At 38.1% G+C, this 22,908-nt stretch overlaps 1 protein-coding gene and 1 long non-coding RNA gene across 9 annotated transcripts in view; one reads left to right on the top strand and one right to left on the bottom strand.

Annotated features, from left to right (window-relative positions):
• Window positions 1–22,908, top strand: part of LOC111344456 (uncharacterized) — a 64,360-nt gene that overhangs the window by 18,405 nt on the left and 23,047 nt on the right. For all 8 annotated transcript variants that reach the window (XM_088761981.1, XM_088761980.1, XM_088761977.1 and 5 more), the window contains exons 20-34: window positions 552–680; window positions 1,222–2,244; window positions 3,563–3,625; window positions 4,573–4,635; window positions 5,591–5,632; window positions 6,613–6,645; window positions 7,624–7,665; window positions 8,648–8,689; window positions 9,702–9,743; window positions 10,723–10,755; window positions 11,744–11,776; window positions 12,758–12,799; window positions 13,776–13,817; window positions 14,803–14,856; window positions 21,460–21,522. In XM_088761981.1, the coding sequence (XP_088618107.1) occupies window positions 552–680; window positions 1,222–2,244; window positions 3,563–3,625; window positions 4,573–4,635; window positions 5,591–5,632; window positions 6,613–6,645; window positions 7,624–7,665; window positions 8,648–8,689; window positions 9,702–9,743; window positions 10,723–10,755; window positions 11,744–11,776; window positions 12,758–12,799; window positions 13,776–13,817; window positions 14,803–14,856; window positions 21,460–21,522 (1,746 nt within the window). The remainder of the gene's footprint in view (window positions 1–551; window positions 681–1,221; window positions 2,245–3,562; window positions 3,626–4,572; window positions 4,636–5,590; window positions 5,633–6,612; window positions 6,646–7,623; window positions 7,666–8,647; window positions 8,690–9,701; window positions 9,744–10,722; window positions 10,756–11,743; window positions 11,777–12,757; window positions 12,800–13,775; window positions 13,818–14,802; window positions 14,857–21,459; window positions 21,523–22,908) is intronic.
• LOC148731562 (uncharacterized) lies at window positions 17,383–19,262 on the bottom strand. Its single transcript, XR_016002010.1, has 2 exons — window positions 19,220–19,262; window positions 17,383–18,313 (listed from the first exon to the last, which is right to left on the bottom strand). It is a non-coding gene; the product is annotated as an uncharacterized LOC148731562 (long non-coding RNA).

Genomic DNA, 22,908 nt, shown 5'->3' with positions numbered 1-22,908 from the left:
CCAACTTCATTTGCGCCAACAAATTTTAAAGTGGAATCTCACTCGCAGACGCAAGTGCGTTAATGGCATTTGACCAGTGTCATGTGTAAGTGACTTTCATCACCCTCCCTCTCCAACATTTACATTTTCCAACACGAACTTTGAACGGAAGTTTTAATTCAATATTGAATGAATATTGAGTTGTCGTTGTTTTGAAAGTTGATTTTCATTTATTCAAGCTCTGTCATTTGCACACAGAACCATTTAACATTTTGCTCTCAGTGGTCTCATTGGTATGTCAAAATCGTCGCTTCGCCGATGCAGAACATTTACTTAAATAATTTAAGGGTAGGAGTTTTGTAGTTCATGAATTCAGACTGTCCTCTATTTCTCTTTCAGAATGTGCGTGCGTTTATTTTTATTTGTGTTATTATTATTATTATTTTTTTTTTTTGCAACTAACCTAGAAGGGGGAATAAAATAGCCCATGTTAGTTATACAGGAACGAATTATCCTGATCACAGGTCTAATTTCTTAATTTTGTTTGTATCTCTATACTTGAATGACCTCAGATATTGAAACAGGCGTAGTCGACGTTGGAAATGCTACTCAGCATGAAAAAAATTATCCGGCGGACACCAACACAGATGACACTCCCTCATCTTTTACTCTTCAGGAAGTTACAAATCTACCTGTTATTGGTGAGTTCTCTATCAAGAAGAGTATCGTTATATAACTAATGACATTTTCTGAGTCTCCCTTTTCTGAGTCTATTTGAGATAACAGCAAAAGTTCTATATTCCCTCAACTTGAGGAACTCGTTTCAAACTAAGAACCATAGGTGAGAACATATTGAAAATTTTTCTTACTAAAAGTAGACATTATCTATCCAGTAGAGGTTAGCCAATTAGAGCGTATGAAATCTGTTTCCAGCCACCTTAGATTAGATATAATATATACTTAGATTATATATAATCTAAGTTTTCATTAGGGACTAAGAGTAAGTGAGTAGGTGATAATACATATGTAACTCTATTTCACATTTAGTCTCGATGATTGTAACTTTTAGTGGTGGAAATAGTTGTTTGTTATTTAGTTGAATCCTTCAGTAACATAATGTAGCATTGGCAATTAATAAAGTTGACAATCTTCTTTGAACAACCGTATGATTATGGCAGCATTGTAAGTTGTATTTTCATGTTAAATTGAGAAACTTTTATATTTCTATTTTTTTTTTCTTAGAATTCAAGACGAGATTTGCGGAGGATAGTACTGTTGTGACATCGGCTGGTAAAGAAAGCGATATAATCACACCGTCAACTGAGGAAGAGAATACTGTCATTTCATTAGCTGCTAATCAAAGTGGTAGATCGCCATCACCTGAAAACGAAAGTGGTGCCACCCAAACAGTAACCAAAGAAAGAGACATCACGCCATTAGTTGCTACAGAAAGAAATGTCACACCATCAGCTGAAAGAGGAAGTGACTTCACGCCATCAACTGGATGTGATAGTGGAGGGAATACTGCCGTGCCAATAGCTGAGAGCACAAGTGATGCTAAGCATGCAAATTCGAAAAAAAATGTTTCCCTGCAATTAGCTAAGATAGAAAGTGTTGCTACACCAACAAAACTAGAAGGAGTTGATATCCCGCAATCAGCTGAGAGGGATAGTGAAGCGACACCCACAAACTCGAAAGAAAATACTGTCCCGCCATTAGCTGAGGGCAAAAGTGATGCTATGCATGCTAATTCAAAAGAAAATACTGTCCTGCAATCAGCTAAGTGCAAAAGGGATGCCACGCCAGTAAAATCGAAAAAACCTGATGGCCCGCAATTAGCCGAACAAGAAAGTGATGTCGCGTCGTTACTTAAAAGAGAAACTGGTCTCACACCGTCAGCTGCAGTTAATAATGATGTCATGCCAGTAGCTGCAATAGTAAGAATTATCACCCACACAGCTTCTGGAGAAAGTAACATCACGCCATCAGCTGAGGACCAAAGTGATATTATGCCATCAGCTGAGGACGAAAGTAACATCACCTCATCAGCGAAGGACGATAGTGATATCACGCCATCACCTGAAAGAGAGAGGTCTGTTATATCATCAGCTGCAGAAGAAAATAATATCATGTCATCATCTCACAAAAAGACTGCTTTTATACTATCAGCTCCAAACGAAGTTGATTTAGAGCCATTGGCTGCGAAAGCGAGGGACTTCAAGCCGTCTAATGCTAAAGGAACTGTGGAATCTGACACATTCATAGGTAAGAAAATTGATTAAAACAGTTTTCTTTTCTTACATTTAGCTGGGAGCAAGAGATACTCTTTGTTTTTAACTGTTACTACCTGTAATGCTTAAGGCTGGTTTTCAATGGCTACAGAATCGGAGGTGTAGTCAGAGTCAAGAAAGCGCCCCCGACTGAGTGAAAACTGAAAATTAGAGTCGTAGGCGGAGTTATAAGCTCGACAGAATCGGAGTCGGAAGAGTCAGGACAGTATAATTTTCTTACGACTTCGAATATGATCCAGTGAAAATTAGATTATCGGAGTCTCAAGCAGGAATGGAAAAACCAACCAATCACTTTGTCAGATCATAGGTCTTTCCAGTACAGTCTTTCGCTTACGACTCTGACAATTCAGTTTTCACAGTATTGTAAGCGACGGATTCGTAAGCGGCAGCGGTATTTTCTTCCGATTTCGTCGCTTGATTTTCACTTGATCGTTTCACTCTGCGATTATGATTACAACTCCGACACCGTGGTAACTGAAAACCGGCCTTGACAGAATGCGGTTTGAATACGCTCAAGTCAACCCTCTCTCCTCAAATTCTTCGGCTCACCGGTCTCTTTGTAACTGGGAGTAATCCCAGTATCTTTGTTAAGTAGTTAACGTACCATTATTTTTTTTTTATCTTTTTTCTAAACTTAACCTGTGAAAGACCTCCAAGAGAAAGTCGAGGCACTTCAAAGGGGAGCGGCGTTGCGTTCTAATTTGACTGAGATAATTGCGATCATGTTTGCCTCACTTGGTAGTTTCTCTCTGTACTTACGAGTTACCAGTCGTACAGTGGTTTATGACGATAACGTTGACGAGTTCCATTGAGACTTTTTTAGCTGTTAATGGGAGACTGTGGTTCATATATAATTTCAGAGCTGCAAAATGGATATTCTAATTTGACTGAGAAAATTGCAATCACGTTTGTCAATTAAATGGGTTTTTGTTGGTCCTATATTCTAATTCCTTAAAAAAAAAGGTTTGATACATGAAAATAGAGAAAGAGTTCAGAATAAGTCTAAAAAAAGCAACATTCGAGCCACCTCTTTCCTCTGTTTTGATATGAATGACCAATCGTAGTTGAAAACAAAAGTACACCACCGCGTTGCTGCGACGTAGAATGGATTGTGCACTTTTAAACAAGTAGTGATGTTTTACCATCGTAAAACACAAATTGAATTCTTCGGCCCACTTAATGGCCTCTTTGTAACAGGTAGTAATCCCGGTATCTTTGGTCTAAAGTAAGCGTCAGTTAACTCCATAAATAGTTAACATTCCATCATTTTTCTATCTTTTTTCTCAACCTAGAAGTCGAAAAGCATCCCGAAGAAGGAAACAAGAACTCTGAAAGAAGGTTATCGTTCCTCAGTGGTAAGATATTTAGTTTCTTACCTACAACCATCTCATTCCCATGCTCTGCAAATTCAAATTTCTTGCGATTATGTATTTATTACGGCCAATTTTGTAAACAAATACACTCCATATTTCCTTGAATCGGGGACAATTTCCGATGTGGCTCGTACAAGGAATAAAGACCCACTGTTAGGGCGGGGGAGGGGTGGTCGGGGGAAGGAGGGGACTGACATGGAGGTGAACTTCTGTATACTGGATATCCGTACAACAATTTTAATCAAATGTCTAACAAAATCCTGTATTGCTTTGCTTTTGCTTTACTTCGATCAATGATTGCTTCAGAAAACTCGCGCTTACCTCTCAATCTGGTGCATGCAGAATTCGTCCCCGACCTCACTTGGTTTTCTCTCTGTACTTACGAGTTACCCGTCGTACAGTGGTTTATATCGGTGACTGTGACGAGTTCCAATGAGACCGTTTTAGCCGTTAATGGGTAGACTGTAGTTCATATGTGATTTCAGTGCTACAAAATGTATATTGTAATTTCACTGAGAAAATTGGAATCATATTTCTGAATGAAATGGGTTTTTTTGTTGGTCCTCCCTTCTAATTTCTTAAAAGTGTGACAACAAAAATGGTTTGATAAATGAAAATTGAGAAAGAGTGTAGAACATGTCCAATAAAGCAACATTCGAGCCACATCTCTCCTGTATTTTGATATGAACGACCAATCGTAATGTAAAAGAAAATTACGCCACCGCGGTGCGGCGACGTAGAATAGATTGCACACATTTTAACAAGTGGTGATGTTTTACCATGTAAAGCACAAATTGAATTTTTCGGCTCATTTAGTGGCCTGTTTGTAACTAGGAGTAATCCCAGTATCTTTGGTCTCAAGTAAGTGTCATTTAACTCCGTAAATAGTTAACTTTCTATTATTTTTTTATCTTTTTTCCTAAATGTAGAAGTCGAAAAGCATCCCGAAAAGGAAACAACGAAATTGCCATGGAGGGTACGATTTCCCTTTGGTATGATATTCAGTTTCTTACCTATAACCATATGATTCCCATGCTCTGCAAATTCAAATTCCTTGCGGTTATCTATTTATTACGGCCATTTATGTAAACAAATACACTCCATATTTCCTTGAATCGGTGACAATTGCTGTTTTGGCTCGTACAAGGAATAAAAAAAAAGACCACTGTTAGGGTGGGGGGAGGGGTGGTCAGGGAAGGAGGGGACTGACATGGAGGTGAACTTCTGCATACTGGATATGCTTACAACAATTTTAATCAAATGGCTAACGAAATCCTGTATTGCTTTGCCTTTGCTTTACTTCGATCGATAATTGCTTCAGAAAACTCGCCCTTACCTCTCAATCTGGTGAATGCAGAATTTGTCCCCGAGCTTACTTGGTTTTCTCCCTGTACTTTCGGGTTACCAGTCGTAAAGTGGTTTATGTCGGTGGCTGTGACGAGTTCTATTGAGACCTTTTTTAGCCGTTAATGGGTAGACTGTAGTTCATATATGATTTCAGTGCTGCAAAATGTATATTCTAATTTGACTGAGGAAATTTCAATCACTTTTGTGAATGAAATGGGTGTTTGGTTGGTCCTCTCTTCTAATTTCTTAAAAAGTGTCATGGTAAAAAGGGTATAATCGATGAATATTGAGGAACAGTGTAGAATATGTCTAAGAAAGCAACATTCGAGGCACCTCTCTCTTTTATTTTGATATGAACGACCAATCATAATGAAAAAAATCTAGTACGCCACTGCGTTTTTGCGACGTATAGTGGATTTTGCACACTTAAACAAGTAGTCATGTTTTACCATCGGAAAACATAAATTGACTTCTTCGGCTGACTTATTGGCCTCTTTATAACTAGGAGCAATCGCGGTATCTTTGGTCTAAAGTAAGTGTGAGTAAGCTCCGTAAATAGTTAACTTGCTATTATTATTTTTATCATTTTTCTAAACGTAGAATGGTCAAAGAAACTCCTTGAGGAAATGGAGGAACAGAGAAGTAAGTTTACATTGTCCATCGGTAAGATATTTAGTTTCTTACCTAGAACCACAGGATTCCCGACCATCCTCTGCAAATTCCAAATCCTTGCGGTTATGTATTTATTACGGTCATTTTTGTAAACAAATACACTCCATATTTCCTTGAATCAGTGACAATTTCCGATATGGCTCGTAAAAGGAATCAAAAATCCACTGTTAGGGTGGAAGGAGGGGTGGTCAGGGGAAGGAGGGGACTGACATGGAGGTGAACTTCTGTATACTGGATATCCTTACAACAATTTTAATCAAATGTCTAGCGAAATTCTGTATTGCTTTACCTTTGCTTTACTTCGATCAATGATTGCTTGAGAAACTTGGCGCTTCCCCCTCAATCTGGAGCATCTAGAATCGGTCACTAACCTCACTTGGTTTTCTCTCTGTGCTTTGGAGTTGGCAGTCGTGTAGTTGTTTATGACGGTGATGAGTTCCATTGAGACCTTTTTATCCATTAATGGGTAGACTGTGGTTCATATATGATTTCAGTGCTGCAAAATGTATATTCTAATATGACTGCGAAAATTGCAATTACTTTGATGAATGAAAATGGTTTTTTGTTGGTCCTCTCTTCTAATTTCTTAAGAAGTGTAGTAATAAAAAAGGTTTCATAGATGAAAATAGAAAAAGAGTTTAGAATATGTCTAAGAAAGCAACATTCGAGGCACCTCTCTCTTTTATTTTGATATGAACGACCAATCATAATGAAAAAAAAACAAGTACGCCACGGCATTTTTGGGACGTAAAGTAGATTTTGCACCTTTAAACAAGTGGTCATGTTTTACCAGCGGAAAACATAAATTGACTTCTTCGGCTGACTTATTGGCCTCTCTGTAACTAGGAGCTATCGCGGTATCTTTGTTCTGATGTAAGTGTGAGTGAACTCCGTAAATAGTTAACATGCTATTATTATTTTTATCTTTTTTCTAAACGTAAAATACTTAGAAAAACTCAAAGAGCGACGGGAGGAACTTAAAAGTAAGTTTGCGTTGTCCATCGGTAAGATATTTAGTTTCTTACCTACAACTATAGGATTCCCGACCATCTGGAAATTCCAAATCCTTGCGGCTATGTATTTATTAGGGCCATTTTTGTAAACAAATACACTCCATATTTCCTTGAATCAGTGACAATTTCCGATGTGGCTCGTACAAGGAATCAAAAATCCACCGTTAGGGCGGGAGGAGGGGTGGTCGGGGGAAGGAGGGGACTGACATGGAGGTGAACTTCTGTATACTGGATATCTTTACAACAATTTTAATCAAATGTCTAGCGAAATTCTGTATTGCTTTACCTTTGCTTTACTTCAATCAATGATTGCTTGAAAAACTTGGCGCTTCCCCCTCAATCTGGAGCATCTAGAATCGTTCACTAACCTCACTTGGTTTTCTCTCTGTGCTTTGGAGTTGGCCGTCGTGTAGTTCTTTATGACAGTGACGGTGACGGTGACGAGTTCCATTTAGACCTTTTTATCCGTTAATGGGTAAACTGTGGTTCATATATGATTTCAGTGCTGCAAAATGCATATTCTAATTTGACTGAGGAAATTTCAATCACTTTTGGGGATGAAATGGGTTTTTTGTTGGTCGTCCCTTCTAATTTTTTAAAAATTGTGACGATGAAAAGCTATAATCGATGAAAATTGAGGAAGAGTGTAGAATATGTCTAACAAAGCAACATTGAAGGCACCTCTCTCTTCTATTTTGACATGAACGACCAATCATAATGAAAAAAAACTAGTACACCACTGCGTTTTTGCGACGTAAAGTGGATTTTGAACATTTAAACAAGTAGTCATGTTTTAACATCGGAAGACATAAATTGACTTTTTTGGCTGACTTATTGGCCTACTTGTAACTAGGAGCTATCGCGGTATCTTTGGTCTTAAGTAAGTGTGAGTAAGCTCCGTAAATACTTAACATGCTATTGTTATTTTTATTTTTTTTTAAAACGTAGAATACGAAAAGAAACGCGAAGAGGAAATGGAGAAACATAGAAGTAAGTTTGCGTTGTCCATCTGTAAGATATTTATTTTGTTACCTACAACCATAGGATTCCCGACCATCCTCTGGAAATTCCAAATCCTTGCGGTTATGTATTTATTAGGGCCATTTTTGTAAACAAATACACTCCATATTTCCTTGAATCGGTGACACTTTCCGATGTGGCTCGTACAAGGAATCAAAAATCCACTGTTAGGGCGGGAGGAGGGGTGGTCAGGGGAAGGAGGGGACTGACATGGAGGTGAACGTCTGTATACTGGATATCCTTACAACAATTTTAATCAAATGTCTAGCGAAATCCTGTATTGCTTTACCTTTGCTTTACTTCGATGAATGATTGCTTGAGAAACTTGGCTCTTCCCCCTCAATCTGGAGCATCTAGAATTGGTCACTAACCTCACTTGGTTTTCTCTCTGTGCTTTGGAGTTGGCAGTCGTGTATTTGTTTATGACGGTGACGGTGACGGTGACGAGTTCCATTGAGACCTATTTATGCATTAATGGGTAAACTGTGGTTCATATATGATTTCAGTGCTGCAAAATGCATATTCTATTTTGACTGAGGAAATTTCAATCACTTTTGTGAATGAAATGGGTTTTTTATTGGTCGTCCCTTCGAATTTTTTAAAAATTGTGATGATGAAAAGGTATAATCGATGAAAGTTGAGGAAGAGTGTAGAATATGTCTAAGAAAGCAACATTGAAGACACCTCTCTCTTCTATTTTGACATGAACGACCAATCGTAATGAAAAAAAACTAATACGCCACTCCGTTTTTGCGACATAAAGTGGATTTTGAACATTTAAACAAGTAGTCATGTTTTAACAACGGAAAACATACATTGACTTCTTCGGGTGACTTATTGGCCTCTTTGTAACTAGGAGGTATCGCGGTATCTTTGGTCTAAAGTAAGTGTGAGTAAGCTCCGTAAATACTTAACATGCTATTGTTATTTTAATTTTTTTTCCTAAACGTAGAATACGAAAAGAAACTCGAAGAGGAAATGGAGGAACATAGAAGTAAGTTTGCGTTGTCCATTGGTAAGATATTTATTTTCTTACCTACAACCATAGGATTCCCTACCATCCTCTGGAAATTCCAAATCCTTGCGGTTATGTATTTATTAGGGCCAATTTTTGTAAACAAATACACTCCATATTTCCTTGAATCGGTGACAATTTCTGATGTGGCTCGTACAGGGAATCAAAAATCCACTGTTAGGGCAGGAAGAGGGGTGGTCGAGGGAAGGAGGGGACTGACATGGAGGTGAACTTCTGTATACTGGATGTCCTTACAACAATTTTAATCAAATGTCTAGCGAAATCCTGTATTGCTTTACCTTTGCTTTACTTCGATCAATGATTGCTTGAGAAACTTGGCGCTTGTCCCTCAATCTGGAGCATCTAGAATCGGTCACTAACCTCACTTGGTTTTCTCTCTGTGCTTTGGAGTTGGCCGTCGTGTATTTGTTTATGACGGTGACCGTGACGGTGATGGTGACGGTGACGGTGACGGTGACGGTGACGAGTTCCATTGAGACCTTTGTATCCGTTAATGGGTAAACTGTGGTTCATATATGATTTCAGTGCTGCAAAATGTATATTCTAATTTGTCTGAGGAAATTTCAATCACTTTTGTGAATGAAATGGGTTTTTTGTTGGTCATCCCTTCTAATTTTTTAAAAATTGTGATGATGAATAGGTATAATCGATGAAAATTGAGGAAGAGTGTAGAATATGTCTAAGAAAGCAACATTGAATTTACCTCTCTCTTCTATTTTGACATGAACGACCACTCGTACTGAAAAAAAAGTAGTACGCCACTGCGTTTTTGCGACGTAAAGTGGATTTTGAACATTTGAACAAGTAGTCATGTTTTAACATCGGAAAACATAAATTGACTTCTTCGGCTGACTTAGTGGCCTACTTGTAACTAGGAGCTATCGCGGTATCTTTGGTCTTAAGTAAGTGTGAGTAAGCTCCGTAAATACTTAACATGCTATTGTTATTTTTATTTTTTTTTAAAACATAGAATACGAAAAGAAACTCGAAGAGGAAATGGAGGAACGTAGAAGTAAGTTTGCGTTGTCCATCGGTAAGATATTTATTTTCTTACCTACAACCATAGGATTCCCTACCATTCTCTGGAAATTCCAAATCCTTGCGGTTATGTATTTATTACGGCCATTTTTGTAAACAAATACACTCCATATTTCCTTGAATCAGTGACACTTTCCGATGTGGCTCGTACAAGGAATCAAAAATCCACTGTTAGGGCGGGAGGAGGGGTGGTCGGGGGAAGGAGGGGACTGACATGGAGGTGAACCTCTGTATACTGGATATCCTTACAACAATTTTAATCAAATGTCCAACGAAATCCTGTATTGCTTTACCTTTGCTTTACTTCGATCAATGATTGCTTGAGAAACTTGGCTCTTCCCCCTCAATCTGGAGCATCTAGAATCGGTCACTAACCTCACTTGGTTTTCTGTCTGTGCTTTGGAGTTGGCAGTCGTGTAGCTGTTTATGACGGTGACGAGTTCCATTGAGACCTTTTTATCCCTTAATGGGTAGACTGTGGTTGATATATGATTTCAGTGCTGCAAAATGTATATTCTAATATGACTGCGAAAATTGCAATTACTTTTGTGAATGAAAAGGGTTTTTTGTTGGTCCTCTCTTCTAATTTCTTAAGCAGTGTAGTGATAAAAAAGGTTTCATAGATGAAAATCGAAAAAGAGTTTAGAAAATGTCTAAGAAAGCAACATTTGAGGCACCTCTCTCTTTTATTTTCATATGAACGACCAATCGTAATGAAAAAAAACTAGTACCCCACTGCGTTTTTGGGACGTAAAGTGGATTTTGCACATTTAAACAAGTGGTCATGTTTTACCATCGGAAAACATAAATTGACTTCTTCGGCTGACTTATTGGCCTCTTTGTAACTAGGAGCTATCGCAGTATCGTTGTTCTGAAGTAAGTGTGAGTAAACTCCGTAAATAGTTAACATGCTATTATTATTTTTATCTTTTTTCTAAACGTAACATACTTAGAAAAAGTCAAAGAGCAACGGCAAGAACTTAAAAGTAAGTTTGCGTTGTCCATCGATAAGATATTTAGTTTCTTACCTACAACTATAGGATTCCCGACCATCCTCTGCAAATTCCAAATCCTTGCGGTTATGTATTTATTACGGCCATTTTTGTAAAACAAATACACTCCATATTTCCTTGAATCGGTGACAATTTCCGATGTGGCTCGTACAAGGAATCAAAAATCCACTGTTAGTGCGGGAGGAGGGTTGGTCGGGGGAAGGAGGGGACTGATATAAAGGTGAACTTCTGTATACTGGATTACTGGATATCCTTACAACAATTTTAATCAAATGTCTAACAAAATCCTGTATTGCTTTACCTTTGCTTTACTTCGATCAATGATTGGTTCAGAAACTTCGCGCTTCCCCTTCAATCTGGAGCATCTAGAATCGGTCACTGACCTCACTTGGTTTTCTCTCTGTGCTTTGGAGTTGGCAGTCGTGTAGTTGTTTATGACGGTGACGAGTTCCATTGAGACCTTTTTATCTCTTAATGGGTAGACTGTGGTTGATATATGATTTCAGTGCTGCAAAATGTATATTCTAATATGACTGCGAAAATTGCAATTACTTTTCTGAATGAGAAGGGTTTTTTGTTGGTCCTCTCTTCTAATTTCTTAAGCAGTGTAGTGAGAAAAAAGGCTTCATGGATGAAAATAGAAAAAGAGTTGAGAATATGTCTAAGAAAGCAACATTCGAGGCACCTCTCTCTTTTATTTTCATATGAACGACCAATCGTAATAAAAAAAAACTAGTACGCCACTGCGTTTTTGGGACTTAAAGTGAATTTTGCACTTTTAAACAAGTGGTCATGTTTTACCATCGGAAAACATAAATTGACTTCTTCGGCTGACTAATTGGCCTCTTTGTAACTAGCAGCTATCGCAGTATCTTTGGTCTGAAGTAAGTGTGAGTAAGCTCCGTAAATAGTTAACATGATTTTATTATTTTTATCTTTTTTCTAAACGTAAAATACTTAGAGAAACTCAAAGAGCGACGGGAGGAACTTAAAAGTAAGTTTGCGTTGTCCATCGGTAAGATATTTAGTTTGTTACCCACAACTATAGGATTCCCGACCATCCTCTGCAAATTCCAAATCCTTGCGGTTATGTATTTATCATGGCCATTTTGGTAAAACAAATACACTCCATATTTCCTTGAATCGGTGACAATTTCTGATGTGGCTCATACAAGGAATCAAAAATCCACTGTTAGGGCGAGAGGAGGGGTGGTCGGGGGAAGGAGGGGACTGACATGGAGGTGAACTTCTGCATACTGGATATCCTTACAACAATTTTAATCAAATGTCTAGCGAAATCCTGTATTGCTTTACCTTTGCTTTACTTCAATCAATGATTGCTTGAGAAACTTGGCGCTTGTCCCTCAATCTGGAGCATCTAGAATCGGTCACTAACCTCACTTGGTTTTCTGTCTGTGCTTTGGAGTTGGCAGTCGTGTAGTTGTTTATGATGGTGATGGTGACGGTGACGAGTTCCATTGAGACCTTTTTATCCGTTAATGGGTAAACTGTGGTTCATATATGATTTCAGTGCTGCAAAATGCATATTCTAGTTTGACTCAGGAAATTTCAATCACTTTTGTGAATGAAATGGGTTTTTTGTTGGGTGTCCCTTCTAATTTTTTAAAAATTGTGATGATGAAAAGGTATAATCGATGAAAATTGAGGAAGAGTGTAGAATATGTCTAAGAAAGCAACATTCAAGGCACCTGTCTCTTCTATTTTGACATGAATGACCAATCGTAATGAAAAAAAACTGGTACGCCACTGCGTTTTTGCGACCTAAAGTGCATTTTGAATATTTAAACAAGTAGTCGTGTTTTAACATCGGAAAACATAAATTGACCTCTTCGGCTGACTTATTGGCCTACTTGTAACTAGGAGCTATCCCGGTATCTTTGGTCTTAAGTAAGTGTGAGTAAGCTCCGTAAATACTTAACATCCTATTGTTATTTTTTTTTTTTTCTAAACGTAGAATGCGAAAAGAGACTCGAAGAGGAAATGGAGGAACATAGAAGTAAGTTTGCGTTGTCGATCGGTAAGATATTTATTTTCTTACCTACAACCATAGGATTCCCGACCATCCTCTGCAAATTCGAAATCCTTGCGGTTATGTATTTATTAGGGCCATTTTTGTAAACAAATACACTCCATATTTCCTTGAATTGGTGACAATTTCCGATGTGGCTCGTACAAGGAATCAAAAATCCACTGTTAGGGCGGGAGGAGGGGTGGTCGGGGGAAGGAGGGGACTGACATGGAGGTGAACTTCTGTATACTGGATATCCTTACAACAATTTTAATCAAGTGTCTAGCGAAATCCTGTATTGCTTTACCTTTGCTTTACTTCGATCAATGATTGCTTGAGTAACTTGGCGCTTCCCCCTCAATCTGGAGCATCTAGAAGCGGTCACTAACCTCACTTGGTTTTGTCTCTGTGCTTTGGAGTTGGCAATTGTGTAGTTTTTTATGACGGTGACGGTGACGAGTTCCATTGAGACCTTTTTATCCGTTAATGGGTAAACTGTGGTTCATATATGATTTAAGTGCTGCAAAATGCATATTCTATTTTGACTGAGGAAATTTCAATCACTTTTGTGAATGAAATGGGTTTTTTGTTGGTCGTCCCTTCTAATTTTTTAAAAACTGTGACGATGAAAAGGAATAATCGATGAAAATTGAGGAAGAGTGTAGAATATGTCTAAGAAAGCAACATTCAAGGCACCTCTCTCTTCTATTTTGACATGAACGACCAATCGTAATGAAAAAAAAACTAGTACGCCACTGCGTTTTTGCGACGTAAAGTGGATTTTGAACATTTAAACAAGTAGTCATGTTTTAACATCGGAAAACATAAATTGACTTCTTCGGCTGACTTTTTGGCCTCTTTGTAACTAGGAGCAATCGTGGTATCTTTGGTCTAAAGTAAGTGTGAGTAAGCTCCGTAAATAGTTAACGTGCTCTTGTTATTTTTATCTCTTTTCTAAACGTAGAATACATAAAGAAACTCGAAGAGGAAATGGAGGAACGTAGAAGTAAGTTTGCATTGTCCATCGGTAAGATATTTATTTTCTTACCTACAACCATAGCATTCCCGACCATCCTCTGCAAATTCCAAATCCTTGCGGTTATGTATTTATTACGGTCATTTTTGTAAACAAATACACTCCATATTTCCTTGAATCGGTGACAATTTCCGATGTGGCTTGTACAAGGAATCAAAAGTCCACTGTTAGGGCGGGGGGAGGGGTGGTCGGGGGAAGGAGGGGACTGACATGGAGGTGAACTTCTGTATACTGGATATACGTACAACACTTTTAATTAAATGGCTAACAATATCCTGTATTGCTTTGTCTTTGCTTGACTTCGATGAATGATTGCTTCAGAAAATTCGCGCTCACCTCTCAATCTGGTGTATGCAGAATTCGTCCCTGACCTTACTTCGTTTTCTCTCTGTACTTTTGAGTTACCAGTCGTAGAGTGGTTTATGTCGGTGGCGGTGACGAGTTCTATTGAGACCTTTTTTAGTCGTTAATGGGTAGACTGGAGTTTATATATGATTTCAGTGCTGCAAAATGTATATTCTAATTTGACTGAGGAAATTTCAATCACGTTTGTGAATGAAATGGGATTTTGGTTGGTCCTCTCTTCTAATTTTTTAAAAAGTGTGATGATAAAAAAGATATAATCGATGAAAATGGAGGAAGAGTGTAGAACATGTCTAATAAAGAAACATTCGAGCCACATCTCTCCTCTATTTTGATATGAACGACTAATCGTATTGAAAAAGAAAATTATGCCACCGCGTTGCTGCGACGTAGAATGGGTTGTCCACATTTAAACAAGTAGTGATGTTTTACCATCGGAAAACACAAAGTGAATTCCTCGGCTCGCTTAATGGCCTTTTTGTAACCAGGACTAATCCCGGTATCTTTGGTCTAACGTAAGTGCGAGTAAACTCCGTAAATAATTCACATGCTATTATTATTTTTATCTTTTTTCTAAACGTAAATTACTTAGAGAAACTCGAAGAGGAAAACGAAGAATTTAGAAGGAGGTTGGCGTTGTTCATCGGTAAGATATTTAGTTTCTTACCTTCAACCATATGATTCCCGGCCATGCTCTGCAAATTCCAAATCCTTGCGGTTATGTATTTATTACGGCCATTTTTGTAAACAAATACACTGCATATTTCCTTGAATTGGTGACAATTTCCGGTGTGGCTCGTACAGGGAATCAAAAAAACCACTGTTAGGGCGGGGGGAGGGGTGGTCGAGGGAAGGAGGGGACTGCCAAAAAGGTGAACTTCTGTATACTGGAAATCCTTACAACAATTTTTAATCAAATGTTTAAGGAAATCCTGTATTGCTTTGCCTTTGCTTCACTTCGATCAATGATTGCATCAGAAAACTCGCGCTTACCTCTCAACCTGGTGCATGTAGAACTGGTCCCGACCTCACTTGGTTTTCTCTCTGTACTTTCGAGTGACCAGTCGTACAGTGGTTTATGATGGTGGCGGTGACGACTTCTATTTGAGACCTTTTTTAGCCGTTAATGGGTAGACTGGAGTTCATATATGATTTCAGTGCTGCAAAATGTATATTCTAATTTGAATGAGAAAATTGCAATCACGTTTGTGAATGAAACAGGTGTTTTGTTGGTCCTGTCTTCTAATTTCTTAAAAGTGTGATGATAAAAAAGGTTTGATTGATGAAAATAGAGAAAGAGTTTAGAATATGTCTAATAAAGCAACATTCGAGGCACCCCTCTCCACTATTTTGATATGAATGGCCAATCGTAATGAAAAAGAAAAGAAAAATACACCAGTAGGTTGCTCCGACGTAAAATGGATTATGCACATTTAAACAAGTAGTGATGTTTTACCATCGGAAAACACAAATTGAATTATTAGTCTCACTTAATAGCCTGTTTGTAACTAAGAGTAATCCCGGTATCTTTGGTCTCAAGTAACCCTTACCAAACCTACATATATGTAACATATATATGTTACATATGTATGCCACATATATGTGGCATATATGCCACACATATGTGGCATATATGTCAAATATATGCCACATATGTGTAACATAAATGTGGCATATGTAGGAATTTGGCACTCATGTTGCATATATATCACATATATGTGACATATATATGTAACATATATGTAACATATATGTGGAACCTGGGAACCACAAATGCACCCTTACCAAATCTACATATATGTGACATATATGTTACATAAGTTCAATCGTTGCACATATATGCCACATATATGTGGCACACCTGTGTAACATGTATGTCACATATATGTAGATTTGGTGAGGGCATGCATATGCAGGTCAACCTAAAGGCATAGATGTATTATAGTTGATAATAGCTAGCCAAAAACAATTGCAGTCAATAAAGAATAACCACAATCCTTAATTGAGACCACAAAATCATATATTTCTGTAAGGCATGGCTTTGCGAAACCTGTTAATATGTAAAGAAAATAGAACTCATATATATATATCAACGTAAAAAACCTTATCCTTGAATCATGGAGCTTTGTAAACAATTATTTAAGAAAATAAAAATTAAAACTTCGCACTAAAACTTCGTGCAAAGTTTTAATTTTTATTTTCCCAAATAATTGTATATATATATATACATATATATATATATATATATAAGTAGAAGCTTGTAAGGGGTCCCACAAACAATGCTGATCAGTCTCAAACACGCTGCCTGGAGGATCACTGAAGCGATCGTGGGCTCTTGAAATAAGGTAAATAAAAGCAGAAATGTAATGGTCAAGAGGCCAACTCCAATGTAGCTTTATTGGTTTATTAGCCCAACGTTTCGACCGTCTCGGTCTTCCTCAGGAGCATACTAATTACATACTAATCACATACTAATCACATTGTAATTAGTATGCTCCTGAGGAAGACTGAGACGGTCCAAACGTCGAGCTAATAAACCAACAAAGCTACATTGGAGTTGGCCTCTTGACCATTACATTTCTGCAGTTCTTCTAAATTTTATGAGCCAATCTTTTTTCATATTAAACAGTTATATAAAACACCAACAGCCTGTATATGCAAATGAAAAGCTGTACCCAAATGTAAAGCAAGAAAATGCTCATAGACATATATGGATGTGGCAAACAAAGCATATATTTTGTATTCCTCCTTAAACAAGATGAATGAGTGTTTACATCAATAAAATGGCCTGAATTACAACGTACCGCATCAAAGTGATGTATTTCAGTTTTTATCCTACAGGCAAATTTTATTTCCATTGGTTGTTGGATATATGGCTATATGCAATAATGAGAGTTTAATTAATACAAACGAAAATAAAAATTGAACCTAGGATAAAACTGAACCACAACATGTACACCAGTGACATGTACTTGGTAAATTACAGGTCAGTTGGAGAAACTTCTCTTGAGTTAAAGCACATCAATTGCCACAATCAAGTTTTTTTCTATTTTCAAGGGCATTATAGATAAAAAAAGCAGATAACAATCTCCCTCAATGGATGGTCCCGCAAATATGCAACATTCAAAAACATTAACTCAGAACCCATCAAACAATAAACCAGGCAACCAACTGAGAAAATGATAAGTCTATTGCCCATATAGGTTACTGATGAGTGCATGAACTTCAATGGAATGTATTGGACAAGATTAAGGGTCATAAAACGCAAGTGCATGCTAACGATATAGTGTCAACATTCTTTCCTTTTTGAAATTCCTCTGTGGCATCCTGTGCACGTGTCCTGGATGGTTTTTTGCACAATGGCCACTTTTGAGTTCTTGAATTGGGACTATACAAATGCTGTCAAATGAGAAGCAAGATATATACTTAGAATCATAGATTAGTTTGTGATATATCTTAAATGTAGTAATACTAACAAAAGGTTGCCACTCATTGGAACCCAAAAAATTCCCTGACTTTTCTCTGACTTTTCACTGACCTCAAAACATTTTTCACTGACCTTGAATTAAATTAATTACCAAATTATCGAAAGCGCAGTGCACAAAATATTATTAGCACAGAGTTAAGCAGGGTTTGATGGTTTGTTTTATTTCCTTGGGGTGCACAACTCAAATATAAAATGGCTAAGGCTAAAGACATGCAGGGAACGATTGACGAAATTTCTCGGAATAGCATAGTTCTATTGTTCTATGATACACTTCTCCATCGCTTTTAAGCTTTCTATCCGATTTGCTACACTTGATCGACTACTTCACAAACCTCTGTGGAACCCTCAAATCAACATTCCCCTACTTTTCACTGACTTTGACGAGAACTAAGATTTTCCTTGACTTTTTGCAAAATTCCCCAGTAACTCTTCCCTGACCTTGAAAAATTTGCGGGGTTTACAGACAGATGTAAGGAAAATGAAAAACACGATCACCCACTTTTCAGCTTATCTTTATATATCCCCCTCAATTTTAAATAGAGAAATGCTTGGGCCTCCATATTACCCTCACCATTCAACGTTTGTGCAGATTTTGGAAAGATTTTCGTATAACCCCCTACCAATCAAAAACAAAGCTGTAGTCCCAAAGGAAATACGTTGTTTTTCCTCTGCTTTCCTTTATCCAAGAATTGAATGCATAATCAAGTATGGGGATATAATACGGAAGTCTTGTCCAGATTTTTATATTACAGACGTTTTTTGACATTGCGTACAAACACTTCTCGCTCTGTTTGCGCCGTTTCCAAAATTGGGGATTTTAATAAACAGTTTTATAATAATAAACAGTGTAACGTGGAGAAACACTTAGCTAGAAGCTAGTTTACAGGTTTTCCACGAAACAACTTAAACAAATAATTCAAATTGAAAATAACGTTGTTAAGAATCCCAACTGGCCAAAGGCAAACCAGTTAGCTATATTTCAAGCATGGACGAGGATTTGAAATTCGGGGCTAATCCAAGTAGTCGCCAAGGCGGGACTTGAACCCAGGAGCGACAGATTGCAAGTGTGACACGCTGACCACTCGACCATGCTGCCCTCCTTTTACCGCGAAAAGATCTATTGCAGCATGGAAAAGCAAACACTGTACTGTTGTTTGTTATTTAGTGGCCTCTGTATTGACATCAATGAAAACAAACGGAAATTGCGGCTCATCCTCGGTGTAAGAACCTGTAAAGCTCACGAGTGACGTAAAACAAAGACAACAAAACATTAAAAACAAAAGCGTACAGCAAAACAATTCCTCATGACACAAAGAAAACCTCATCAGGTTTTTACACCGAGGATGACCCGAAATTTCACGCTCTCAAAACATGCGGAAGGTAGCGAATCTTTATGGCAAAGTTGAATCCGCAATCGGCCTAGCTTTCAAACAAAATTCCTCTGGAACAAGGTACAGCGGAAAGCATTTATTTGCAGCTAAGACAACTATCCATATAACGCAGTTAATTTTGCATGACTTACCAAAGCCGTTAGCGAAGCGAGAAGGCGCCTTCGTTTCTCTCATGATGAGAAAAGTTGTCCAAAATGAGAGAACACTAGCGAAATTTATCCGATGAAACAATGCTTCGGCACTTGCGACTCAAAAACTCCCGCTCTTGTCGACGCTCTTGTCTAGTCACATGAATATTACCACGTGATGCGTGCCCTCAGGCATTGTGGTCTTTCGTGATGAGAGGGCATGCGCTTTACATGCCATGTAAAATGGTGGAACGTTAAGAAAGCGAGATGGCCACAACATTCATCGAAGAGAAGTATCCCTTCAAAAACCCAAAAGCACTTTTTATCGACAGCAGGACAAAACGGTACAACTTACCTCAGATGAAGATGAGCAAACTCCCAAGGAAAGTGGGAATGTTTCGCTAGGAAATCGCAAATCAGAGTATTCAGATGACCGTGATGACAATTAATGAGGACTTGAGTATGTCGGAGACTATGTCAGATATGTCATTGCCTTCATCTCTGGACCATCAAGGAATGTCTTCGCCTGAAGACAACAGCGATGATATTTTGGACATGAATTGGAGCGGTGTCTCTGAAGGTGATGGAAGAAGCTATCGTGAAAGCTTTTCAGATGATGAAGAGAAATCAGTTGGTGGCGACATCTCCAATCAAACAGAAATTTTTAAGGAATTCTTTGTGTACCCAGGTTCACTACTTAAACTGTCTGAGAGCGTTCTTTTGATCCTTACTTTGGTGGTTACTCGCAATCTAAATGGAAATTGTCTTTTAGGTGTAATTGCTTCGATTAATTTGCTCTGTATTCCTGGATTACTTAACAATTAAGTGTGTCAGCTCATTGAATGCTCTTAAAAAGTACTTTGCAGACTTGATACATGCATTGGCCATAAGGTAGAGCTGTACACAAGCCATGAGACCCACACCATCAGAGCTTATCCTTGCTATATGGTTTGCCTGTTTTAGCTACATGTATTTAAAGAATTAGTGGCACCGAAATTCAGGTATTTCTCTTTGGTATTTGTAGTTCAGAAGAATCTCACTTTTTATCAAATAATCTAAGCAATTTTGTTATGATGACAGCATAAATAACCCAGCCTAGCTTCACCAAAAACTTGGATTGCATTAATTCATTTGAGAGAAAGGTTCAAGCAGGATACATGCAAGCTATCGTTTAAGTAGAGGCTGATAGTTTCTAAAAGAAACTGTTTGGGGCTGCGTCAGTAGGGGCAATGAAATAATTTGAATATATCAACAAAGTTGAAATGGTAAATTGGCCACTGTTATGATTATAAAAGCTGACGTTATCATTCAAGTAGGATTGGCAAAATGTTAAATATTTAATAGTTCACGATCAGATCTGCATGCATGAGTATATATAATGTGCTTATAGAGATTGATATAAGCACTTTTCCATTTTAAGTTTATTATTCATACAGTGTAATAAAAATGAAAACAGCACTGCATCATGTAATATTTGAACCCTACAATGGAATTAGGGACTCCTCAATTTACTGTATCAGTCCATGCAAGGCTATATCTATAAATATGAGCAAACATAAATGCTACATATATGTGCAAACTTGCATACATGTTACATATATGTTTTCATCCTCGCCAATTTTCATATATGTCGCATATATGCAGACTTATGTGACATATATGTAGAAATGAGTGTAGCATTTTAACTATATGTCACATATATGCACATATATGTGACATATATGTGCAACAATTGAACCTATGTCACATATATGTCACATATATGTAGATTTGGTAAGGGAAGTGTCAGTTAACTCTGTTAGTAGTTAGGATGGCATTACATGATGCTAACTATTGATGCTAACTATTCATTGACCGCCTCCCGGTTAGCTCAAGAGATAGAACGCTGGACTGTTGTGCGGGAGGTCGAGGGTTCGAGCCCCGGCCGGACCAACACTCAGGGTCTTAGAATAATTGCGAAGAATTTGCTGCCTTTCTACAACATCAAGAAATGGTTAGATATTCTAGTCTTCTCGGGTAGGGACGAATAAATGGAGGTCCTGTCTCCTGCAGGGTTAGGGGTAGGAGACGTTAATTTCCCACGCACGAGATTACTGTGTGATGGATGTCCTTCCCTGGGGTGGGATGGGTGGGTTTATTGGGCCCGCAGTAATTGGCGCAAGCTGTTGCGGTGTCCCTGCCGGTAGGTGAAGCTAAATAAATCTAAATCTAAATCTACATTTTTATCTTTTTTCTTAATTTAGAAGCCATAAAGGGCCCCATAGAGGAGAAAAATAAACGTCAAAGGAGGTCGGCGTTGTGCGGTGGTAAGATATTCAGTTTCTTACCCATAACCATCTCATTCCCATGCTCTGCAAATTCAAATTCCTTGCGGTTATGTTATTATTACGGCCATTTTTGTAAACAAATACACTCCATATTTCCTTGGAATACAAGGAATCAGAAAACCACTGTTAGGGCGGAGGGAGGGGTGGTCGGGGGAAGGAGGGGACTGACATGGAAGTGAACTTCTGTATACTGGAAATCCTTAGAACAATTTTTTTAATCAACTGTCTAAGGAAATCCTGTATTGCTTTGCCTTTGCTTTACTTCAATCAATGATTGCTTCAGAAAACTCACGCTTACCTCTCAATCTGGTGCATGCAGAATCGGTCACGGAACTTCGCGTTTGGGAATGAAATGGGTGTTTTGTTGGTCCTCTCTTCTTATTTCTTAAAAATTGTGATGATAAAAACGGTGTGAAAGTTGAAAACAGAGAAAAAGTTTAGAATATGTCTAATAAGGCAACATTCGAGCCACGTCTTTCCTCTATTTTGATATGAACCACCAATTGTAATGAAAAAGAAATGTACTCCACTGCGTTGCTGTGACGTAGAATGGATTGTGCACATTTAAACAAGTAGTGATGTTTTACCATCGGAAAACACAAATTCAATTCCTCGGCTCGCTTAATGGCCTTTTTGTAACCAGGACTAATCCCGGTATCTTTGGTCTAACGTAAGTGCGAGTAAACTCTGTAAATAGTTAACATGCTATTATTAGTTTTATCTTTTTTTAAACGTAAAATACTGAGAAAAACTCGAAGAGGAAATAGAGAAACTTGGGAGGAGGTTGGCGTTGTTCATCGGTAAGATATTTAGTTTCTTACCTTCAACCATATGATTCCCGGCCATGCTCTGCAAATTCCAAATCCTTGCGGTTATGTATTTATTACGGCCATTTTTGTAAAACAAATACACTGCATATTTCCTTGAATCGGTGACAATTTCCGGTGTGGCTCGTACAAGGAATCAAAAAAACCACTGTTAGGGCGGGGGGAGGGGTGGTCGAGGGAAGGAGGGGACTGCCAAAAAGGTGGACTTCTGTATACTGGAAATCCTTACAACAATTTTTAATCAAATGTTTAAGGAAATCCTGTATTGCTTTGCCTTTGCTTCACTTCGATCAATGATTGCATCAGTAAACTCGCGCTTACCTCTCAACCTGGTGCAGGTAGAATTGGTCCCGACCTCACTTGGTTTTCTCTCTGTACTTTGGAGTGACCAGTCATACAGTGTTTTATGTCGGTGGTGGTGACGACTTCTATTTGAGACCTTTTTAAGCCATTAATGGGTAGACTGTGGTTCATATATGATTTCAGTGCTGCAAAATGTATATTCTAATTTGACTGAGGAAATTTCAATCACGTTTGT

This window comes from Stylophora pistillata, chromosome 5, assembly GCF_964205215.1.
Source record: "Stylophora pistillata chromosome 5, jaStyPist1.2, whole genome shotgun sequence".
Classification (NCBI taxonomy): domain Eukaryota; kingdom Metazoa; phylum Cnidaria; class Anthozoa; order Scleractinia; family Pocilloporidae; genus Stylophora; species Stylophora pistillata.
Note: the sequence above shows the minus strand (reverse complement) of the source record. Positions and strands in the feature narration are given on the sequence as shown.